A 20246-nucleotide genomic window follows, 5' to 3' on the forward strand; every position below is an offset into this window, starting at 1 on the left:
TTTGAAAGATTATATTAACCTTATTATAAATAGTTCAGAGGGTATTTAAGTCCTTTTATCTAATAATAAAATTTTGTTTCTATAAACGCTCCACTGTTTTCTTCAGATCATACTCCCAACGTAAACTGCCGGCAGCCGGAATCCAATTTTCCGGCCGGCGAAACCATGGAAACAACAAGCATGCAGTCAATCCAATATGACAAAGTAATAGAGCTAACAAAATTAGCTCAGGAAAGAAACACCGATCCATTAATCTACGCCATGCAACTTTCCTCCAGCCTCAACTCTGCCGGAATCTCTTTACCGTCTATCGAAGTAGGAGAACTTCTCGTATCGCATATTTGTTGGAATAATAATGTTCCTAATGCTTGGAAGCTTCTAGAAAAAGCTTTGACCATTAGAATTGTTCCTCCTCTGTTTGTTCTCTCCCTTCTCTCCACTAGGTATTTTGTGTTTTTACTTTACATTTTGACTTTAGGCCATTAATTTTATTGAGACGCCCTTGTTGTCACCATCAATTACTGTTTCTATGGATTCGGGTGTGCGGTTAATGTTTCCATGGATTTACCGGTTGGAAAAATGGCTGAGGAAAGAAACATTGATCCTTGATATGGGCAATGCAACTTTCCTAGGGTTTCAACTCTGCCGGCGTATCTCTACCGTTTATCGACGTGGCTGAAATTCTCGTATCTCATGTATGTTGGTCGAATAATGTTTCTAATGCTTGGAAGCTTCTAGAGAAAGCTTTCGTTCTCGCCTTTCTCTCCCCTAGGTCAATTTTTTCCCCCCTTCATTTTTCTTAAATTTTGTGCTTTTATTTTACCTGAATTTATTTTAGCTTTAGACCACTAATTTTATTGAGCCGCCATCTGCCGTCTATAATTTTAGCTTTAGGCCACTAATTTTATTGATTCAAGTGTGTGGTTACCGTTTCCATGGATTTGTTGGCTAAGGAAAGAATCATTGATATGGGCAATGCAACTTTCCTCCGGCCTCAACACCACCGGCATATCTCTACCGTCGATTGACGTTGCCGAACTTCTACTATCTCATATATGTTGGTCGAATAGTGTTCCTATTGCTTGGAAGCTTCTAGAGAAAGCTTTGACGGTTAGAATTGTACCTCCTCTGTTTGTTCTCGCCCTTCTCTCCACTAGGTAATTTTCAAATTTTGTGCTTTTATTTCACGAAATTGATATTGGCTTTAGGCCATTAATTTCATCGAGCCATCCTTGATGTCAGTCATCAACCTAATGCAACTATCATTTCCATTGATTCGAGTGTGCGGTTACCGTTTCCATGGAAACTATAACCTTACACTCGAGCCAATGGGACAAAGTGAGAGCTACAAAATTAGCTCAGGAAAGAAACACCGATCCATTAATTTGTGTAGTTATCGTTTTCATGGATTTGCTGGTCGGATATCTTTACTGTCGATCGATGAAAGAAATTCTCGTATCCTTTGATTAGACTAATAACGTTCCTAATGCTTGGAACTTCTAGAGAAAGCTTTGACGGTTAGAATTGTACCTCATATGTTCGTTCTCGCCCTTCTCTCCACTAGTTATGTTTCAAATTTTCTCGTTTTCTATATATGTTGGAATAATTTTAACGTTCCTAATGATGTGGATTATTGCTTCTATGGATTTGAGTGTTTGATCCATTATAGAATTGTACCTCCTCAACTTCATTCTCGGCGCTATCTCTTCCGGTAGACTTGGGAGAACTTTCTTCCTTCAATTTTCAAATTTTAATGCTTTAGTTTACTTTGAAATTGACTTGTTCTCCTTTGTTTTTGTTCCCTTCTTTAGGATCGGTTATTTTCTTCCCCTTCAATTTTTCAATTGATTTTGGCTTTAGGCCACTAATTTTATTAAGCCGCCTCGATGCCTCTCTACCTCAATTGATTTTGGTTTAAGGCCACTAATTTTATTGAGTCACCCATCAACCTAATGCAATTACCGTTTCCATGGATTCGAGTGTGTGGTTATCGTTTTCATGGATTTGCTGGTCGGAAAATTGGCTTAGGAAAGAAACACCTATCCTTTGATTGCAACATTCCTCCAGCCTCAACTCCGACGGCATATCTCTTCCGTCGTCCTACATCGGAGAAATTCTCGTATCTCATATATGTTGGAATAATAACGTTCCTAATGCATGGAAGCTTCTAGAGAAAGCTTTGACATTTAGAATTGTACCTCCTCCGTTCATTCTTGCCCTTCTCTCCACTAGGTCATTTTCTTCCCCTTCAATTTTCAAATTTTGTGCTTTTAGTTTAAGAAATTGATTTTGGCCTGAATTTTAGGCCACTAATTTTTTATTGAGCCGCTGGTGATGCCACCCGGGTTTGTTGTTGTTGATGATGTCGGCCTGAATTGATTTCGACTTCAGGCCACTAATTTTATTGAGCAGCTAGCCATCAACTAATGCAATTACCGTTTCCATGGATTCGGGTGTGCGACTACCGTTTCTATGGATTTTGGAAAATTGGCTTGAGGAAAGAAACATTGATCCTTTGATACGGTCAATGCAACTTTCCTCTAGCCTCAACTCCGCCGGCATCTCTCTTCCATCCACCGACGTTGGAGAACTTCTGGTATCTCATATTTGTTGGTCTAATAATGTTCCTATTGCTTGGAAGCTTCTAGAGAAAGCTTTGACGGTTAGAATTGTTCCTCCTTTGTTCGTTCTCTCCCTTCTCTCCACTAGGTCATTCTCTAACCCTCCAATTTTTTAAATTTTATGCTTTTATTTTACCTAATTGATTTTAGCTTTAGGCCACTAATTTATTGAGCCGCTTTTGATGCCACCCATTTAACTCTCCATGGATTAGTGTTCGAGTGTCATTTTCTTCCATCAATTTTTGGAAAATTGGCTGAGGAAAGAAACATTGATCCTTGATATGGGCCATGCAACTTTCCTCCAACCTCAATTGTGCCGGCATATCTCTGCCGTCAATTGACATCGGAGAAATTCTCGCATCTCATATATGTTGGTCGAATAATGTTCCTAATGCTTGGAAGCTTTTAGAGAAAGCTTTGATGGTTAGAATTGTTCCTCCTCTGTTCGTTCTCGCCCTTCTGTCCACTAGGTATTTTTCAATTCTGTGTTTGAAAGCTTCTAGAGAAAGCTTTGAGGGTTAGAACTGTACCTTCTCTGTTGGTTCTCGCGCTTCTCCCCACTAGGTCATTTTCTTCTCAATTTTTCAAATTTTAGTGCTTTTATTTTACGAAATTGACTTCGGCTTGAATAAAAAAAGGAGAATTGCATTAGGTGGATTTTGCCATTCTGCTGTCGAAATACCTGTTTTCACACCAAATCACTCAAAAAAAAAAAATTTAACATTTTTCCAAGTTGTATTCATGTCCAACCACAACTCCAATTTCCAAATATCATTTTTCAACTCCTTTCCAAATACTATTTGTTTTCCAAATTTCACATTGTTTATGCATAAACATCCACTAAGTTTGATCACCAATTTAAAATTTTGTGCTTCTATTTTACGGAATTGATCTCGGCCTGAATAAGAAAAGGAGAATTGCATTAGGTTGATGGCTGGCATTTGATCACCATTTGAAATGGAGTTGAATAGAGCTGAACAGATATAGGGGGATTTGAGGCATAATTATTTGATTGATTCATTGAGTCTTTTTTATTGCATTAATTGACTTTATCTTTCCTTGTATTACAGAGTAATTCCTGCACGAAGGAGCTATCCGATGGCATACAGGCTGTATATGGAACTTCTAAAAAGATATGCTTTTTCATTACCTTCTCTAGTTAATGGTCCAAATTATCAAAAGTACGTTTCATTCTCCTGTTTTAAGTGGTTTCTTGTATTCTCTTTAGTTTGATCCATAAGAACTTTTTTTTTTCCCTTTTGTTAGCTGCTTTAGGCAAATTATTTGTTGCCAGAATCACTGTTTTGATGTCCTGCAAAAGCCTTATTTTCTCGTTTTCCTGTTCAGAAAAAAAAAAAAACCCTTCTTTTGTACCGAGGATTCATGGTTCATCTCGGTCCTACTATCAAGTGCTATATGATGTCCCAAAAACTAAAAAATGCAGTTTTGTGTAATGCTACTATTCCAACTCAACACCATCGAGTGGAAGGAACTGATGGATTGCATTTCACTACTCAACTGGATTACAAAGGAAATAGAGAATCAATGGAACAGTAAAGAAGGGGGATAAGAGGAACAAATTGAGAAGGGGGATGAGGAGACATAAGAAAATCACATAAAACTCAGCATACTACATTTTTACTGCTACTTCATATTTATAGCTAGGTCTTGCTTCTTCCAGATCCATATTCACTCTTCACGCACTCCTTATCCAGGTTACCAATATGAAATCAGTTAGAGCTGTTGGAGGTTTGCGTATTCTCGTGCTTCACTTTAAACCTATAACCTGACTGCTGACTGTGTTAGTTGACTGGGACCTCTTTTGCTGAGGTGTTCATAACAGTTTGAATTACTTTGGAAGCAATGGCTCATGTTTTCACTGTGTAATCATTCCCTTGGACACTCATTGAATCTTCAAATTGTAACAGCATAGTCTATGACGTGTCCTAGAGTATTCACTTTTTTGTTATTGAAGTATTAAGTTGGCATAACTCTTTTTTCAATAGTCTCTTTTTGTCAATGGAGGTTCTTTTGTTCCTTATCTTGTATTCTATATCTTCTATTTTTCGTTCGGAATGAGGTCCTTTAAATTTATGCCTCAATCTGTTGTGCGAATGATACCTTAAGTGAAATTTCATCCGGTGAATGTTTGTCCTCCTATCTGGGAGGTAAACAGATGTCCATGTGGATGAAGACTAATATTAATTTTCATGATTAATTCAAGGTTCCCAAATTAATTTTTGTGGATGAATTTCAGTAGAAGAGTTAACATGGCTGGAGGTGCTATTGCAGGATTATGGAGTCGATAAATGATACTCTTCATCTTTCCCAGATATTTGAACTCCAGGGGTCTGAAAGTGGAATGCATATGGTTGAATATGTTTTCACGGTTGTATGGCAGTTACTTGATGCTTCACTTGACGATGAGGGGTTGCTGGAACTGACTGCTGAAAAGAAGTCTAGGTGGCCAGTTGCAACTAAAGAAATCGAAATCAGCAATCAGGATGGCTTTTCTGGGAAAAGAGTTGAACATCATGAAGCATTATGTAGAATGAACACTGTACTGGCTATTGAAATAATTGGCGAACTTTTTGGGGACAGGCTGACATCCATGATTCTTTATTTGGCATGTAGGAACATGTAAGATCACAGAGCTTCCTTCATTAAGTTCTGTGCTGTATCAAATATCAACATGTCTATTACTAATGCGCACTATGCTAGCCTAAGTGATATAATTGGTAGCTAAACATACATCTTTTTCTTTCTTTAGGCCCACACATTGGGATTCTTTCATGCAGCACTTACAACTTCTAGTGTCAAACTCGTCAGCTCTAAGAAACTCGAAGAATATCTCTCCGGAGGCTTTGATACTGTTGATATCAAAAAACCGTGGAGTCCTCTCCAGAGAATGCAAAACAAGCTCTCGTAAATTTCTTCATGCTGTTATGGCTTCTGGATCACTTGCGCTTTCTGCTAGTCGGCGTGATGATGCTAGTACATCAGTTCTCTGGCTACCCATTGATCTCTTTCTAGAAGATACCATGGATGGAACACAAGTGACAGCTACAAGTGCTGCTGACACCCTTACTGGTAGATACTGTAGTCAATGGTCTAAGTTATTCAATACACCTGTTCTGGCCTGCTAAACTGGAGTTATCTTGCAGGTCTGGTGAAGGCTCTGCAGGCAGTTAACTGTACATCGTGGCAGAATACATTTTTTGGATTGTGGATTTCAGCCCTAAAGCTTGTTAATAGAGTAAGAATCAGTGAATTTATCCCTTCTTTCATCAGCTTTATTCAGGTTGCTAGATGACAGAAAAATTGTGCTTCCTATCCATCCGCCGTTTTCCATCTTCAGCTCTAGGTCTTCATTTCTAACACGATTTTTCTCAGAAGTGCTTCCAAGTTTCAAAGTTCTGGAAACCAAGCTAATCTATTAGTTAAGGACTAATTATAGGGCTTCCTTCTTACCCTATAATTTCATTTCCTTGTATTAGAAGGTTAAGTGAAACTGTTTATCAGAATTGAAACTGCAGTTCAGTATTTTAGCTAGTAAAGTTTGATGTTAGCTTCATTTTGATAGTGAAAATATACTAAATTACTGCGTTTGGTTAATTTAGGAAAGGGATTCCAGTGAGGGACCAGTACCTCGTCTTGATACTTGCTTATGCTTGTTGTTGTCTATTACAACGCTAGCAATTACCAACATAATTAAAGAGGAGGAAAATGATAGCAGCTCTAGGGATCAAAGAACAGAGTCCACAGGAAAACGTCGTCAGGCCTTGGTTTCTAGCTTACAGCAACTGCATGATTATGAAGGCTTGTTGACCCCACCATTGCCTGCAATTCCTTTGGCAAACCAAGCTGCTTTGAAAGCAATGATGTTCCTTTCAGGGCTAAGTGGGGGGAGTGAATACTTTGATGGGATGAGATTGAACGACATTCCTGTCAATTGTGGTGAGTCCAGTAGATTTCAAGAGAGGTCCGTGTTGTGTCAACCTTGTATCAGTTGCTGCCTGTATTCTATCTTGTATTCTTTTCAATTTGACTAAGTTCTGGAATTTGCTTCCTCTTTGTTCCCACAACCCCATCCATGCGGTTTGTGACCCTTTTGAGAATATTTTTAACTCCCTCAGCTACGCCTCTGTCCTTTACCCTCGCCATTGTTTTTCTTTGTAAATTTTTCACCTTTTTTATTTTTGGGCAGATTGCATTCAGACTGTATGTTGGAAAATCCAATTAATCAATAGTTCGTCTCTTATTTACTCTTATATACTTAAGTATGTTATATTGGTTGTGTTTGCTAATCATCTGTAATTATTTCTAGCTGGAAACTTGTGGCACCTTATTGTTGAGGCTTGCATTGCTAGACACATTTTGGATACATCTGCTTATTTATGGCCGGGATACGTAAAAGGTCAATGCAACAAAGTGCCTCGTAACATGTCAGGCCCATTGCCTAGCTGGTCATCATTGATGAAGGGGGGTCTCCTAGCTCCTCCAATGGTCAGTGCATTGGTTTCAACACCCGCTTCAAGGTATAACTGAAATGGATAATTCGAAAGTTTTTCTTTATTTCTGGTTTGCCCACTTCATGCCATTATCTGCTAAGGTTAGTTGGTCCATGCAGTAGTGGTTGTTTCCCAGAACCACTGCTTAATGTAGCTGTTTTTGAGTTCAATTCAGGAGTTTTCGTACATATTGAGAGTTTTTTTTGAAAAAAAATCTGTTTGCAGCTGGAAACTAGCGGGATTTAAAAGAGCCTCTGTAGATATAAGCAGTAATTATATCCCATGCCACTGGTTAATGTGGTTGCTTTTAAGGTCATATTTGGAGTTCTCAAACATATTCAGAGTTAAAAGATGTATTATAAAAAACAGATTATAATTAGAAAATAATGGGTTTATAGATTTTTCTTAAGAAAACATCTGCAGATTGTAAGTATTCACATTTGGTGTTCTCCGATTGAAAGAAAAACTGACCTGTACATCAAATATTCCCAGTGACTAAGCTGTTGAAACTGCAACTTCTGGGGCTTTGGATCTGCACGATCTGTAGTTAGGTTTTATCGCGCTAGGTTTTATCTCGCTGGCTTAGTGCAAGCATTTTGTATGACGGCTGCTTATGGCCTTGTTTATGAAATGAAATACATTTACTTGATTAAAAAAAAAAAAAAAAAAGGATAGATTAAGTAGAGTTGTTTTGTCCCTAGTTTTTCTTAGCTACAGCCTGGTCTTCAGTTGAAAATCCTTTTCTTTTGAAGCCCGGGCCATATCAAACGCTCTTTCTTGAAATTTATGTTGTATGACAACTGAATATAAGCTCATGGATTTGATGGAAGCTTAGCAGAAATAGAGAAAATATATGAGATTGCTGTCAATGGTCCAGCTGAAGAGAAGATTTCTGCCGCTACTATTCTCTGTGGGGCCTCTCTTGCTCGTGGATGGAATATACAGGTAACACTTGCGACCTTCCTGGTATTGAACTAGTATTTTGTACTATAGTAGAAGTAAAACCTCGAGACTATCCTTAGTTCCGTAAACCTCTTTGAGAGCCTGCATTTTTGCTTGAATTTTTTCTAATAAACCTTGTTTTCTTGTTTCCATTACTACCCTCCCATTAACCCATGTCAAGAAGGAAAATTTTCATGACCTTAGCAGAGGTGTCCTCCCAAACAATACGATTATTGCACAGAGGAAAGAACCTTAACTAAGTGAATAAAAAAGAAAAAGAACCATAGCTAAGTGAATAATGTAATTAGTAAACAAGGCTGAGAAGAACCACCAGATGGATTGGATCCACAATCCCCTGCTAAGGTTAAAAATAAATAAAGATTGTAACAAAAGGTGGAGCGGAAGAATACTCACCTGATCACCATCACTGATCTCGTATATGACAATGAGGAGGCTGAATGAAGGACTTGATGTCCAGTTCGTCTTGGGCTTCCCACTTCTAGCTCATAAGAGTTGTAAATAGAGAGATATAGAAGAAGGGAGCAGCGGCGATTAAGTGTTTGCTGGTAGAGGTGAATGGTGGATGATGAAGATTGAAAAAGAGAATAAAGCAACATTTTCTATTGAGACAAAGTAATACATCTCTTTCATTAATCGTTGTCCTGTTTCTGAAGGAAACCTCCTTTTAGACGTTGTGAAAAATGGTTCCTTTTGGGAAGCTCTAGCTGCAAACAGGAATGCTGTAACTTATTTGGATCTGAAAGCTACACAATATACTCTGTGCCTCAGGGATGAGATCATTTTCCATATATCTATAGTATATTTGGTCTTACTTTGCGAACAAATTCAGATGAAGCTACCCTGTTTAGAAAACTGGTTTCCTAAAGTCAATCTCAATTTCAAAACTGTTGTCTTGTATGTTTCATTTTTTGTCTTGCACACTCATTTCCACTGTATTTTCATCTACATCCTTGCAGGAACATACGGTTCTATTCATCACCAGGCTACTTTCACCTTGTGTTCCTTCTGATTATTGTGGAACTGATAGCCATTTGATTGGCTATGCTCCATTTCTGAATGTTCTTCTTGTTGGTATATCATCTATCGACGGTATCCAGATATTTTCTTTACATGGATTGGTAGGTAATACTTCAGCTGTACTTTTCTTGTTCTGAATTATGTTTGATGTCATTTATATGTTAATGTCGGTGAAAATCACTTCGAGACAAATCAGATACTAGCATATAGTTGCACTACTGATCTCTCTGGTTGACAGATGTGCAGAAGCAATTTGTCTTCCGTGCACCAATTCAATGTTATATTGTTGGTTTCACTAACCAATCGATCTGTGCACCATTCAACTTTTATTTTTGGTTTAACTTATGAATTGATACATATCCATTAGTTAGTTCATGTGGTGGGCCTGTTCTACATGTTGGAATCTGCGTGTGGAAGACCCCTATACAACATGTTGGAAACTACACTCATGTCAAAGCCTGGACATATTGGTAGCATTTCTTATTTCTTATTGAGGCTGGGCTAGAAATGGTTGTTAGAAGTGTCTTCCTGTTAAATCTTGATGCTTGCCTCTTTAATGTACTTTAGCTAGTTCTATGGGCAATTTAAATTCTGTTGAAAATAGATTTTGAAAAAAGTATGTCGGGTAGCAACTGGGCTTAAGATAGAGATGGAGAAACCAACCTCTGTGCTGATGTTGTATTTAAATTTCTTTCAGGTTCCACAGCTTGTTGGTGCATTGATGCCAATTTGTGAAGCCTTCGGTTCTTGTGCACCCAATGTGTCATGGACTCTAATGTCAGAAAAAATTACTTCACATGCCGTTTTCTCGAATGCATTCACACTTCTGCTGAAATTGTGGAGGTTTGATCAGCCGCCGCTTGAGCATGTCACGAGAGATGTTCCTGTGGGATCCCATCTAACTCCTGAATACCTATTGCTGGTTCGCAACTCCCAGTTGGCATTCTCTGAAGATTTGCCGATAGATCAAAGCAAAAGCAAGCAATTGCCTAGAGTTCCAAATCGATTATTTAGAGAACCCATATTTATGGATTCTTTCCCTAAACTAAAATGTTGGTACCGGCAACATCAAGCATGTATTGCGTCACCTCTCTCAGGTCTCGTCCCTGGAACTCTTGTTCATCAGATAGTTGAAGCACTGCTGAACTTCATGTTCAGAAAAATAAATAGTGCTGGTCAGTCCCTTATACCTCCAACTTCAAGTGGTAGTAACTCATCTGTGTCTGGAAATGAAGAGATATCTCCTCATCTTAAGTTGCCGGCATGGGATATTTTGGAAGCTGTTCCTTTTGTGCTTAATGCTGCTCTCACAGCCTGTGCTCACGGGACCTTGTCACCACGTGAACTAGCCACTGGTTAGTCATTTACATAATGTCTACAGTTAGGCTTCAAGAGAAATCTTTGTTTATGCTTGATGGGCACACATCCAAAAATGGTAGACACTTTTAGAACACGCACACACACACACACAGATGAAGAACTTAAGCCAGATGTCAGAGCTACAGACTACAAGGCACATTGCATAATGCCTGAATGCTAACCCCCCACCCCTCCAAAAAGATAAAAACAAAAAAGAAAAGAGTTGAGTCTTGAACTTCCTTTTAATTAGAGAGGAGTTTTGATGTGAGATATATTGTCTCCTTTTTACACGTTCCCACCACTTGATAGATCCTATCTATTCGCCACGCACACACATGCTACACGGTGAAAGAAGATAGAAAGAGGAGGAAAGTTCAAATGGCACAGTTTAACTTATCTCGTAGCAGAGGTCTAACTTGTTTCCTCTCCAAAAGCTTACTTTTTTTTTTTTTCCCAAGCTTTTTTTTTAATGAGTTGCCTTTTATGGCTCTCATCAAAAAAAAAAAACTTATCTCATAGAGTTAGCATAGTTAGCATATTGAGCGCGGCACTTTCTCCATTTCAGGTCTTAAGGATCTAGCTGACTTTCTTCCTGCGTCTTTGCCAACAATTGCAAGTTACTTTTCAGCTGAAGTGACACGGGGTATTTGGAAGCCTGCTTCTATGAATGGAACTGATTGGCCAAGTCCTGCTGCGAATTTAGCAACAGTGGAACAACAAATTAAGAAAATCCTAGCTGCCACTGGTGTTGATGTGCCAAGTCTCTCTGTAGGTGTGCACTCATCTGATTTCATCTGATCCCCTGTTTTTTTTTTTTTTTTTTTTTTAAAGACGAGGAACTATGGCATAAGAGACATACTTCCCCTCCTCTTGTCTTCTAACCTATGGACTAAGTTACCACAGTGACAAGTTGATCACCCCTTGTAAATTTTTCAAATAAATGGTGAGGAATCAGACAGTAGTAGACTGAACGTGAACCTACTCCCAGCCCCTTCTCTTTCCATTCCTTTTGTCATGGTATTGAAGTTGGGTTTTGGGGGAGTAGATCCCTAATCTCCTTTCTTGAGATATTGAATTACATTGCCTGAGCTAAATAGCTGACAAGGGTTGTCTGTCGATTCTAACATTGATACATCAGTTAAAAGAACCATTCTGGCTTGTTATGTGATAGACCTGGACTACCATATCTATCTAATACATCTGTGCGTAGGAGGAAGTAGGTGAAGGGAATGTAACTACTCGTTCATTTATCTCCATTTTTAGCTAATGCTTTGTGTTTGTAGGTGGAAGTTCTCCAGCTATTCTTCCTTTGCCCCTGGCAATCCTTGTGAGCCTCACCATTACATATAAACTTGATAGAGATACTGACCGCTTTCTGAACTTCATGGGCGCAGCAGTGAGTAACCTGGCTACAAATTGTCCTTGGCCATGTATGCCTGTGATGGCTTCCCTATGGGCTCAAAAGGTTAGACGCTGGAGTGACTTTCTTGTTTTCTCTTCATCCCGAACTGTTTTCCACCACAGCAGTGATGCAGTGGTTCAACTTCTTCGGGTCTGCTTTACAGCTACACTAGGTTTGGGTACATCTTCTATAGAAAGCAATGGGGGAGTTGGTTCACTTCTTGGTCATGGATTTGGTTCGCATTTTTCTGGTGGCATTTCTCCTGTTGCCCCCGGTATACTCTACTTGCGTGTTCATAGAGCTGTCAGAAATGTCATGTTTATGGCAGAAGAGATCGTCTCCCTTCTGATGCATTTCGTCAGAGATATTGCGGATAGTGGAGGCCCTGCTAGGGAATTGGAGAAACTCAAGAAAACCAGAAGTGGATTCCCTGCATCTTGTCATGTCTCTCTTGCTGCAGCAATGGCCCGTGTCAAGGTTGCAGCTTCATTGGGTGCTTCATTAGTTTGGATCACAGGTGGTTTAAGTTTAGTCCAATCTTTGTTAAAAGAAACTTTGCCATCTTGGTTTATATCAGCACATGGATCAGAGCCCAACGGTGGGGTCTCAGAAGGGATGGTTGCAAGGCTAAGGGGTTATGCCCTTGCATACTTGGCAGTTCTGTCTGGAACATTTGCTTGGGGGGTGGATTCATTGTCAACCACATCCAAATATCGACCAAGTATGCTTGGAGCACACTTGGAGTTTCTTGCGAGTGCACTAGATGGCAAAATATCACTTGGTTGTAACAAGGCTACATGGAAAGCATACGTGTCAGGATTCGTAAGCTTGGTGGTGGGATGCACACCAAGCTGGCTTTTGGAGGTGAATCTTGAGGTTTTGAAGAGGTTGAGCAAGGGATTGAAACGGTGGGGCGACGAAGTACTAGCTTTGGCGCTTTTGGAAACTAGTGGTGTTGGTGCTATGGGCATTGCTGCTGAAATGATAATAGAAGGGGATTTGAACTTTGCTACATGAGGACTCAAGGAGGACTGGTTTTGTAACATAGACTCTTAGATTATCAGTAGCTTTGGTACTATTTTTTTATTGTATATAGAAGTTTTGGAAACCTGCAGGTACCGTGCAATTTTGACTTGTTTCGTAACGTTTCTGGAATCAGTTAGCAACCTTCTCTGGATCGGTTGAGTTTTGATTATGATTATCTAACGTCTCTTTCTTTTTCAGTTCTGAAGAATCAAGCATATTAGCAACCTTCTGTGTATTTGTCAATATCCTAACAGGGTTGAGTTTCTTTGATTATGATTATCTCTGATGACGAATAGAAAGCTTGTTTGTCTTCACTGCCATGGATGTTATCTGACACATACATTTGAAAGGACTTACTTGACCGGTCTATTACTGTAGTTCAAGAAAATTTCTCCCCTTGATTGTTTGTGTGTATTACTCTTTGTTCTTCGATTGGAATAGACAAAGACAAAATTGATTGGACTAGGTCTTTGTTTAAGAAAATCCAATCAAGACTCACTTCCTAAGATTTCATTCAATAGGTCCACCCCAGTTTCTCGTGTAAATACCAAGTTCACATCTTTAATTTCTTTTATTGAAGTTGGGCCAAATCACCCTGAATAAAGAGTGGCTCAAAGAAACACCATTTCAAAGCATGTCTTTTGTATGCTTCAATAGTGAAACACACAGCCTTAATTGACTACACGATTGAACACTTTCATTAGGTAAGTAAAGAGAAGACAAATGCCATATTTACTTAGCTGAAATGGTATGTGAATAGTTGAATCTTCAAAAGGATGATATAAAGTATGCAGCAGGTCAAGCACCAGTGACTCCTTCGCCGAAGCGATAGCTTTGTGGGTTCTCATGTCATAAAGAGGGCATCCCAAGATAACACATAACTCATCCCCACAACTTCAAGTATCATAGAAAACAACCAAATTGGGAAAACGTAAATTTACATGATAACTAGCTCTTGCTACTAGTGAAATCGAAATTTGCACAATGAAACAACAAAGTCTTTGATCAAACTGAACCAAATTATCCTCTATCTGATGCCCACCAATCACAATAGACGTCCAGGGCTCAAGCCCACCATCCACAAAGCCCAAACACCAGGCATCCACATTTTGGGCCTTCGAATATCCTCCAAAAAACATCCGGTTTATGCATAACCAAATCAATAGTAGGCACCGGTCCAACACGCGTGGTTGTTCTGCCTTAAAATCACCGTCAAATTCATCGCCTTCAAAGTTGTAGAAAATGGTGGGTTAATTCATAATCAAATTTATATGCGTTCCGTAATATTATAAAGAAAAATTAAGCTCCATGTCATGCATACTTTGTTTTACAACATATTTGTGTAAATTAATATTATGCACTTTATATAAGGTTGATACATATGTATGACGCTTTCCCCCCGATTTTCAACATATTTGTGTATAAACATCTTTTATACACTATTATTATGCACTTTATATAAGGTTGATACATTATGTAATGCCAAACAAATCATTATGTACTACTCCCACCTCCCCCCTCTCACCTCAAGGTATAGTGGTGTATAATTTTGTATATTAATGGCATACATCGTATCTTAGTGCTAGATATATATTTTATATTATTTGAGTTTATGAATAGAATATTTTCCTTCACCTTTGCTTCCACCACAAACTTCTCCGTCACCACCTTGAACATCTCTGTTTGCAACACCGTGTATGGCGTCAAATATTTTCCTTTTAATTTTCAGCAACGTTTGAATTTGATTTTCATCGCATGAAATCATTAAGTATTTTAAAAGAAAAAATTGGAGTGTAAACCAACGATTTTGAAACATCAGTTCCTGGTTTGAGGAAATAAGGTCCGGCTGTGTTGAAAAATGCGACACCGTTATTGGTGGTGGAACTAGGCAAACACACAGTGAACACTGCCAGAGAAGAGAAAGCTTTACTTAGCTGAAATGGTAGTGAATAGTTAATAATGAGCTACACCAGTATATAAAAGTTTTGTATTAGCACATGAAAGAACAAAGTCTTTGATGAGCTCGAGTTTACTCGGGTTCTGGCCGTTGGTGGTGGGTAATGCAAGTCTGCATGCAATTTTTACGTCAAATTAATAAATGCATAACATAAGGCGAACAAAATGATAAACATTAAAGAGAATAATGCCAAACAAATCGAGATAAATGGCATCGTACTCTCTTTGTTCCAATTTATATGGCATAGTTTGGATTTCGAAAGTCAAATATTTTAATTGAGAGCTTGGATTAGAGTTATAATAATTGATAATTCAAACTATATAAAAGATATATATATTCTGCTTTGTGCAAATTCGGATTGGAGAGAGTATATATTTTCATTCTGCTTTGTGCTTCATCGTTTCAATTTTCTGATTTGATTTGGAGTATGAAAGTTAAACATACTAGTGTTAAGGATGAATTTGTATATAAAATCTTTAATTTCTTAGACCAAAGGAGTAACACTTGAATAGTAAGGAATAAAAACTATTTGTCTCCCCAGATAGTAATACTTTCTCATAAAATTAGACAAAGAGAGTAATTCTTACGACTAAATTGCTTACATGTCGAGGAGAATCTTGCCTTTGTAAAACTCACGTGTGACCGAGTTTTCGGGGAAATAGTTACACGAATCATTGGAACAACCCGGACCAGGTTTCTTGCAACAATCTTCAGAGACACTAGTTGCAAGACCAATGCAGAGGGTGTCATTATAGAGAGGGTGTTTGTAGGAGGAAGATTTGTAACGACGAGTACAGTCAACCCAACTCATAGAAGCACCAAGGTCAAGATGTAAATTTGTGACTTGCAATGGAGTTTTGAGATAGAGTGATAGTGAGTATAGATTTGTGGAGTTGTCTTTGGTTATAGGAGTTAGAAATGCTTTTTGTGAAGAAACTAGAGAAGAAGAATGAAGAATAGTAAAGAGAAAGATGAAGGAAGTAATGAGTGTTAAAGATTTTGGCTTCTGCATGGCTAATTGCTTGGAGTTTTGCTAATTGGCTAGTTTAGTTCTATAGTAGAATGGTGTACTGTTCTTGCTTCATTTCACCTATATATATAGAATGAGATTTAAGTATTATCTACCTACCCACCTGTGTTGGTTTAGGGTACAGTATCCTTTTGCTCAAAAATTGTTTGAGCATTTCCTAAGTTTATGGCATGGGTTTCTTTAATTTCACCTTATTTAGTTGTACACATGAGTCTCATTGGAACATGTAAGAGGTTTTATGTCCTAATTATTTAGAATGATGTGTATTATTAAGGGAAGTGATATATTTTAAGTGGTTCATTCATCTATGTCATGGACACTTGCGAACACACGCAAAACCTTTTCAAATTAGAGTTGCAAGTGTCTAATAGAGACTAATTTATCATGTGTTTAGATGCTAAATCGAAACAAGTCGTAATTCAAGTATCAAAATAAAATTTACTGACATGATTAAGAAATTGTCGAGTATTCAACATAATCTTTTGTGACAACAAATGTATATATATTTTTTAAGAAATTAAGTATATAATGAAGTCAGATAGTAGTAATGTATTCACATGTGGATCTAGATGGAACGACACTTATCAAAAGTTCACGCATCCCCATAATATTTTCTTTTAAAAATCAATGTTTAGATGTATATTAGATAGACACAAAGTGAAAACAATGTAAAAGTAAACATTAATTTGAAAAGATATTTGCAGTTCTTTACAACTGTTATTTCAGTCATGTAACTTATTTTCATATGAGATTTACAAAAAGTAATGTATATTAGATAGACACAAAGTGAAAACAATGCAAAGTAAACATTAATTTGAAAAGATATTTGCAGTTTTTTACAAATGTTATTTTAGTTATGTAACTTATTTTCATATGAGATTTACAAAAAGTAACCTATGACATTTGTAAATAAAATACTGGAGATTGTTATAGATTATTATTTTCTATTTAATTGTAAGTGAGCGTATCCTTAAAACATCTACAACTCTAGAACTAAACCTCTATATGAGTTGAGTTGTGATAATAAACAAGTGAGCGTACTCATAATGTAAATTCTTGAAACCTCTATAGCTCTAGAACCAAACCTCTGTTAAGATGAGTTGTGATAATAAACCGGTACTACTTGTGCAGGGAGGTGGATGTACTGTTAGAGTTGTGGGGCATCCGAACCTAATATAATGAGCTTAGACCCTGTATACTTGTTAAACATTTTAATAAATAAGTAGAAATGATAGATTTTGAAACAGTAAATCAAATAGACTTAGAATTTTGAACTCAAATTTGCATACTTCATATTCTGAATCTGTAATAATTTTATTTTAGGAAGATGCCATTCGTGTGTGAACTAATGAGCTGTAATCTACTCGATCATATTGTAAATTGCAGTAAACAATGATGTGAGGCCACAATTAGCATCATCAAATATCTTTCTTTAAAATAAAAATAAAAGGCCATGGAATTCATCACGTTGGCATTCATCCATTATGTCTGATTTCGAATAAACAATTGAAATATTATAAAGTGTAGATTCCCCTCTTAACTTTTCTATATCAGATTGAGAAAGTTGTCTTCACAAAAGAAGTATGAGCTAAATTTCATCATGTACGATCGAAATATAAAAATGGTACGAGTTGAGTATAAATATAAAGGAATAGGACAAATGTAATAAAGAATTAATATAATTAGAATTAGAACATACTTGGCAACCCTTATTCGTACAAGTTAGAACTGAGAATTGCCTCAGATTCCTTTGAGAGCAACGACTGAGACAAGCTCCAAGTTTCACTCTACCATATCTGACTTTCCATCAAAATTAATCCCTCTTATATCCCCTTTAATTTCCTTTTAGTAGTAGACAAGATGATATTCGATAACTGAGAAATCCCAATGAGCCAGTAGGCGCATGCAGTGGCGGATCGAGAATTTTTACTTAGGGATTCGAAGAAAAGCTATAAAAGTTAAACATGAAAAAAAAGGTTGTCCCTAGGAATCAAACCTTGGACGTTGAAGAGTATTTTGAACACCTTGGACCACTTAAACTATCCTTTTGTATTTGTTCTGGGTATTCAAAACTTATATGTGTACATAAACACATAAAATCTTCCCTATATATATAGAAATTTTTTGCTAAGCTCACTCCCCTTTAAATCCGCCCTTGGACGCATGGCGTGAAACTCGGCAAATGATGGTCCCTTTCCACTACCCTTCTCCACATAAATATCAGGCTTTTATTTGCAACAATGTTTGAGCTCGTGACATGCGCTGAACCCACACATCACATTTTGCATTCTTACCACTAGACAAAATCTCTTGGGCCCAATCTTTGAACTATATTAACATAGTTGTGTGAGTTCAATGGTAAAAGAGTTGTCTTTGGGAGAAAGACAAACTCCTTTATAGTAGGCACTTGCTGCCTTATGCTTTTCTACTCGAATAATAAACAAAATTGAAGAAACTATAAAGCACGCGCATAGACATAAAATACTAGATTGCACCCAGAACTGGAAATAGGCAACCTAAAAACATAGTGGAGCCAAATTTCTAGGAGTATTAGATATACAAAGTTCTTTTTTCTTGAGAACCTAAATATACAACAATATGCATGCATAAAAAGAGGTGCATCATATTGACAGCACTACACATGCTTATAAAGATTGGAACTTGGGCTTATCCTCAAGCAATGAGAGTAACTTTTGGCACCCCTTATTCTTACAAGCGGGAAATAGCCTCAAATTCCTTAGGCAACATCTCAGACTATAACCTAACATGGAACAACTCTATCACACATACTGACTTCTCAATTTATTATCAACATTGATACGTTTTACACAGGCCGTCTCAACAAATTAGGGGCATAAAGCCAACTTCAAATAGAGGGCCTAATTTTTTTTAAAGGAAAAATCGTCATATATATTTTTATTTAAAGTCTACTTTTCTAGCTTTTTTAGATGCGAAGTTATTAATTACGGTTTTATAATCGATTTTTTCTAACAATTCCCTTTCAATTGATAATATAGCTAATCCATTCAATCTCTCTTGAGACGTTGTTAATCTTAGATAAGATTTTATTAATTTTAATTTTGAAAAACTTATTTCAATTGATGCAACAGTTTATATATAAAATAAATCTTTAAGGAATAAATAGGGGCCCAAAAAAACTAGAGCCCCAAGCGATTGCTTTATTGGCATTATAATCGAGCCACCCCTGATTTTACAGATACTCACCTTCTCTGCTTGTATTCCAAAGACATCAGAAACCTCTCCACCACATAGTATCTTTCTGATTTCATTTTCATAGTAAACAAGATAATCTTTGAATTATATATAATAACATGAGTGTACATGTGAGTTCAAGGGTAACAAACAATATATGAACAACAACAAACCCAGGGTAATATCACAAGTGGAGTCTGGGAGGCGGGTAGAGTGTACGCAGCTCTTACACCCCTACCGTGGAAGGTAGAGAGGTGGTTTCAAATAGACCCTCGGCTTAGGATAAAGCAAAAATATAGCAGGTCGAAAAGGAAAAAAGAACACTTAACTACAACAAAACAGTATGCTAAACGAATAAGAAGAGACACATATATATATATATATATATATATATATATATATATATATATATATATATATATATATATAATTTGCAATTAACTCAAAGTTCAATCTCAGTGTCATCACACCACCCATTGACTCAAACTACTGCATAGCAAAACTAAATACATCCCAATATTATAACAACATCAATGAACCCAAACTACAAGTATTATTGGATTGAAACATTATTATAAATTGTAGTACTACTTATAAAGATTAGAACTTGACCTCATCATATTGAAGCAAGGGGAAAATCTTGGCACCCCTCAAGATTTTAGAAATTTCTCGCCTTTTTTGTGTGTATTACTATTTGTTCTTCAATTGGAATAGACAAAGACAAAATTTGATTGGACCAGGTCTTTGTTTAAGAAAATCCAATCAAGACCAATTCCAAAGATTTCATTCTATAGGTCCACCCAATTTCTAGTGTAAATAGACAAGTTCACATCTTTAATCTCTTTTATTGGAGTTAGGCCAAATCCCTGAATAAAGAGTGGCTCAAAGAAAGCATTTCAAAGCAGGTTTGATTATTGCCATTTTTTTTGCGCTTCAAGAGTGAATCAACTACTAAAAGGGCAAGTCTGAAAGCCTTATTTAAGGCTACTAAAAAGACTGTTGAATACTTTCATTAGGTAAGTAACGAAGGCCCTAAGAAAGACAAATGCCATATACTTGAGTGGCACAAGAAAGTGAAATCTTGAGCCTGCTTTGAAATGTTTTCTTTGAGATGAGGGTCTTTTAGAAACCACCTCTCTACCTTCAG

At 37.2% G+C, this 20246-nt stretch overlaps 1 protein-coding gene across 5 annotated transcripts; it reads left to right on the plus strand.

The window, feature by feature from the left end:
- Positions 1 to 50: 50 nt before the first annotated feature.
- Positions 51 to 13050, plus strand: LOC132050672 (mediator of RNA polymerase II transcription subunit 33A-like). Of its 5 annotated transcripts, none has more exons than XM_059442039.1 (12): positions 51 to 443; positions 3692 to 3802; positions 4914 to 5261; positions 5392 to 5711; positions 5786 to 5877; positions 6242 to 6578; positions 6949 to 7159; positions 7963 to 8077; positions 9052 to 9213; positions 9810 to 10467; positions 11037 to 11243; positions 11755 to 13050. In XM_059442039.1, the coding sequence occupies exons 1-12, from the start codon at positions 166 to 168 to the stop codon at positions 12888 to 12890; spliced, it is 3975 nt and encodes a 1324-aa protein (XP_059298022.1). In that variant the 5' UTR covers positions 51 to 165; the 3' UTR covers positions 12891 to 13050. The 5 variants fall into 5 exon arrangements, with proteins under 5 accessions (XP_059298022.1, XP_059298023.1, XP_059298024.1 ...); XM_059442040.1 differs by lacking the exon at positions 51 to 443 and adding an exon at positions 2429 to 2709; XM_059442041.1 differs by lacking the exon at positions 51 to 443 and adding an exon at positions 2893 to 3091.
- The last annotated feature ends 7196 nt before the right edge of the window (positions 13051 to 20246 follow it).

This window comes from Lycium ferocissimum, chromosome 3 (assembly GCF_029784015.1).
Source record: "Lycium ferocissimum isolate CSIRO_LF1 chromosome 3, AGI_CSIRO_Lferr_CH_V1, whole genome shotgun sequence".
NCBI lineage: Eukaryota > Viridiplantae > Streptophyta > Magnoliopsida > Solanales > Solanaceae > Lycium > Lycium ferocissimum.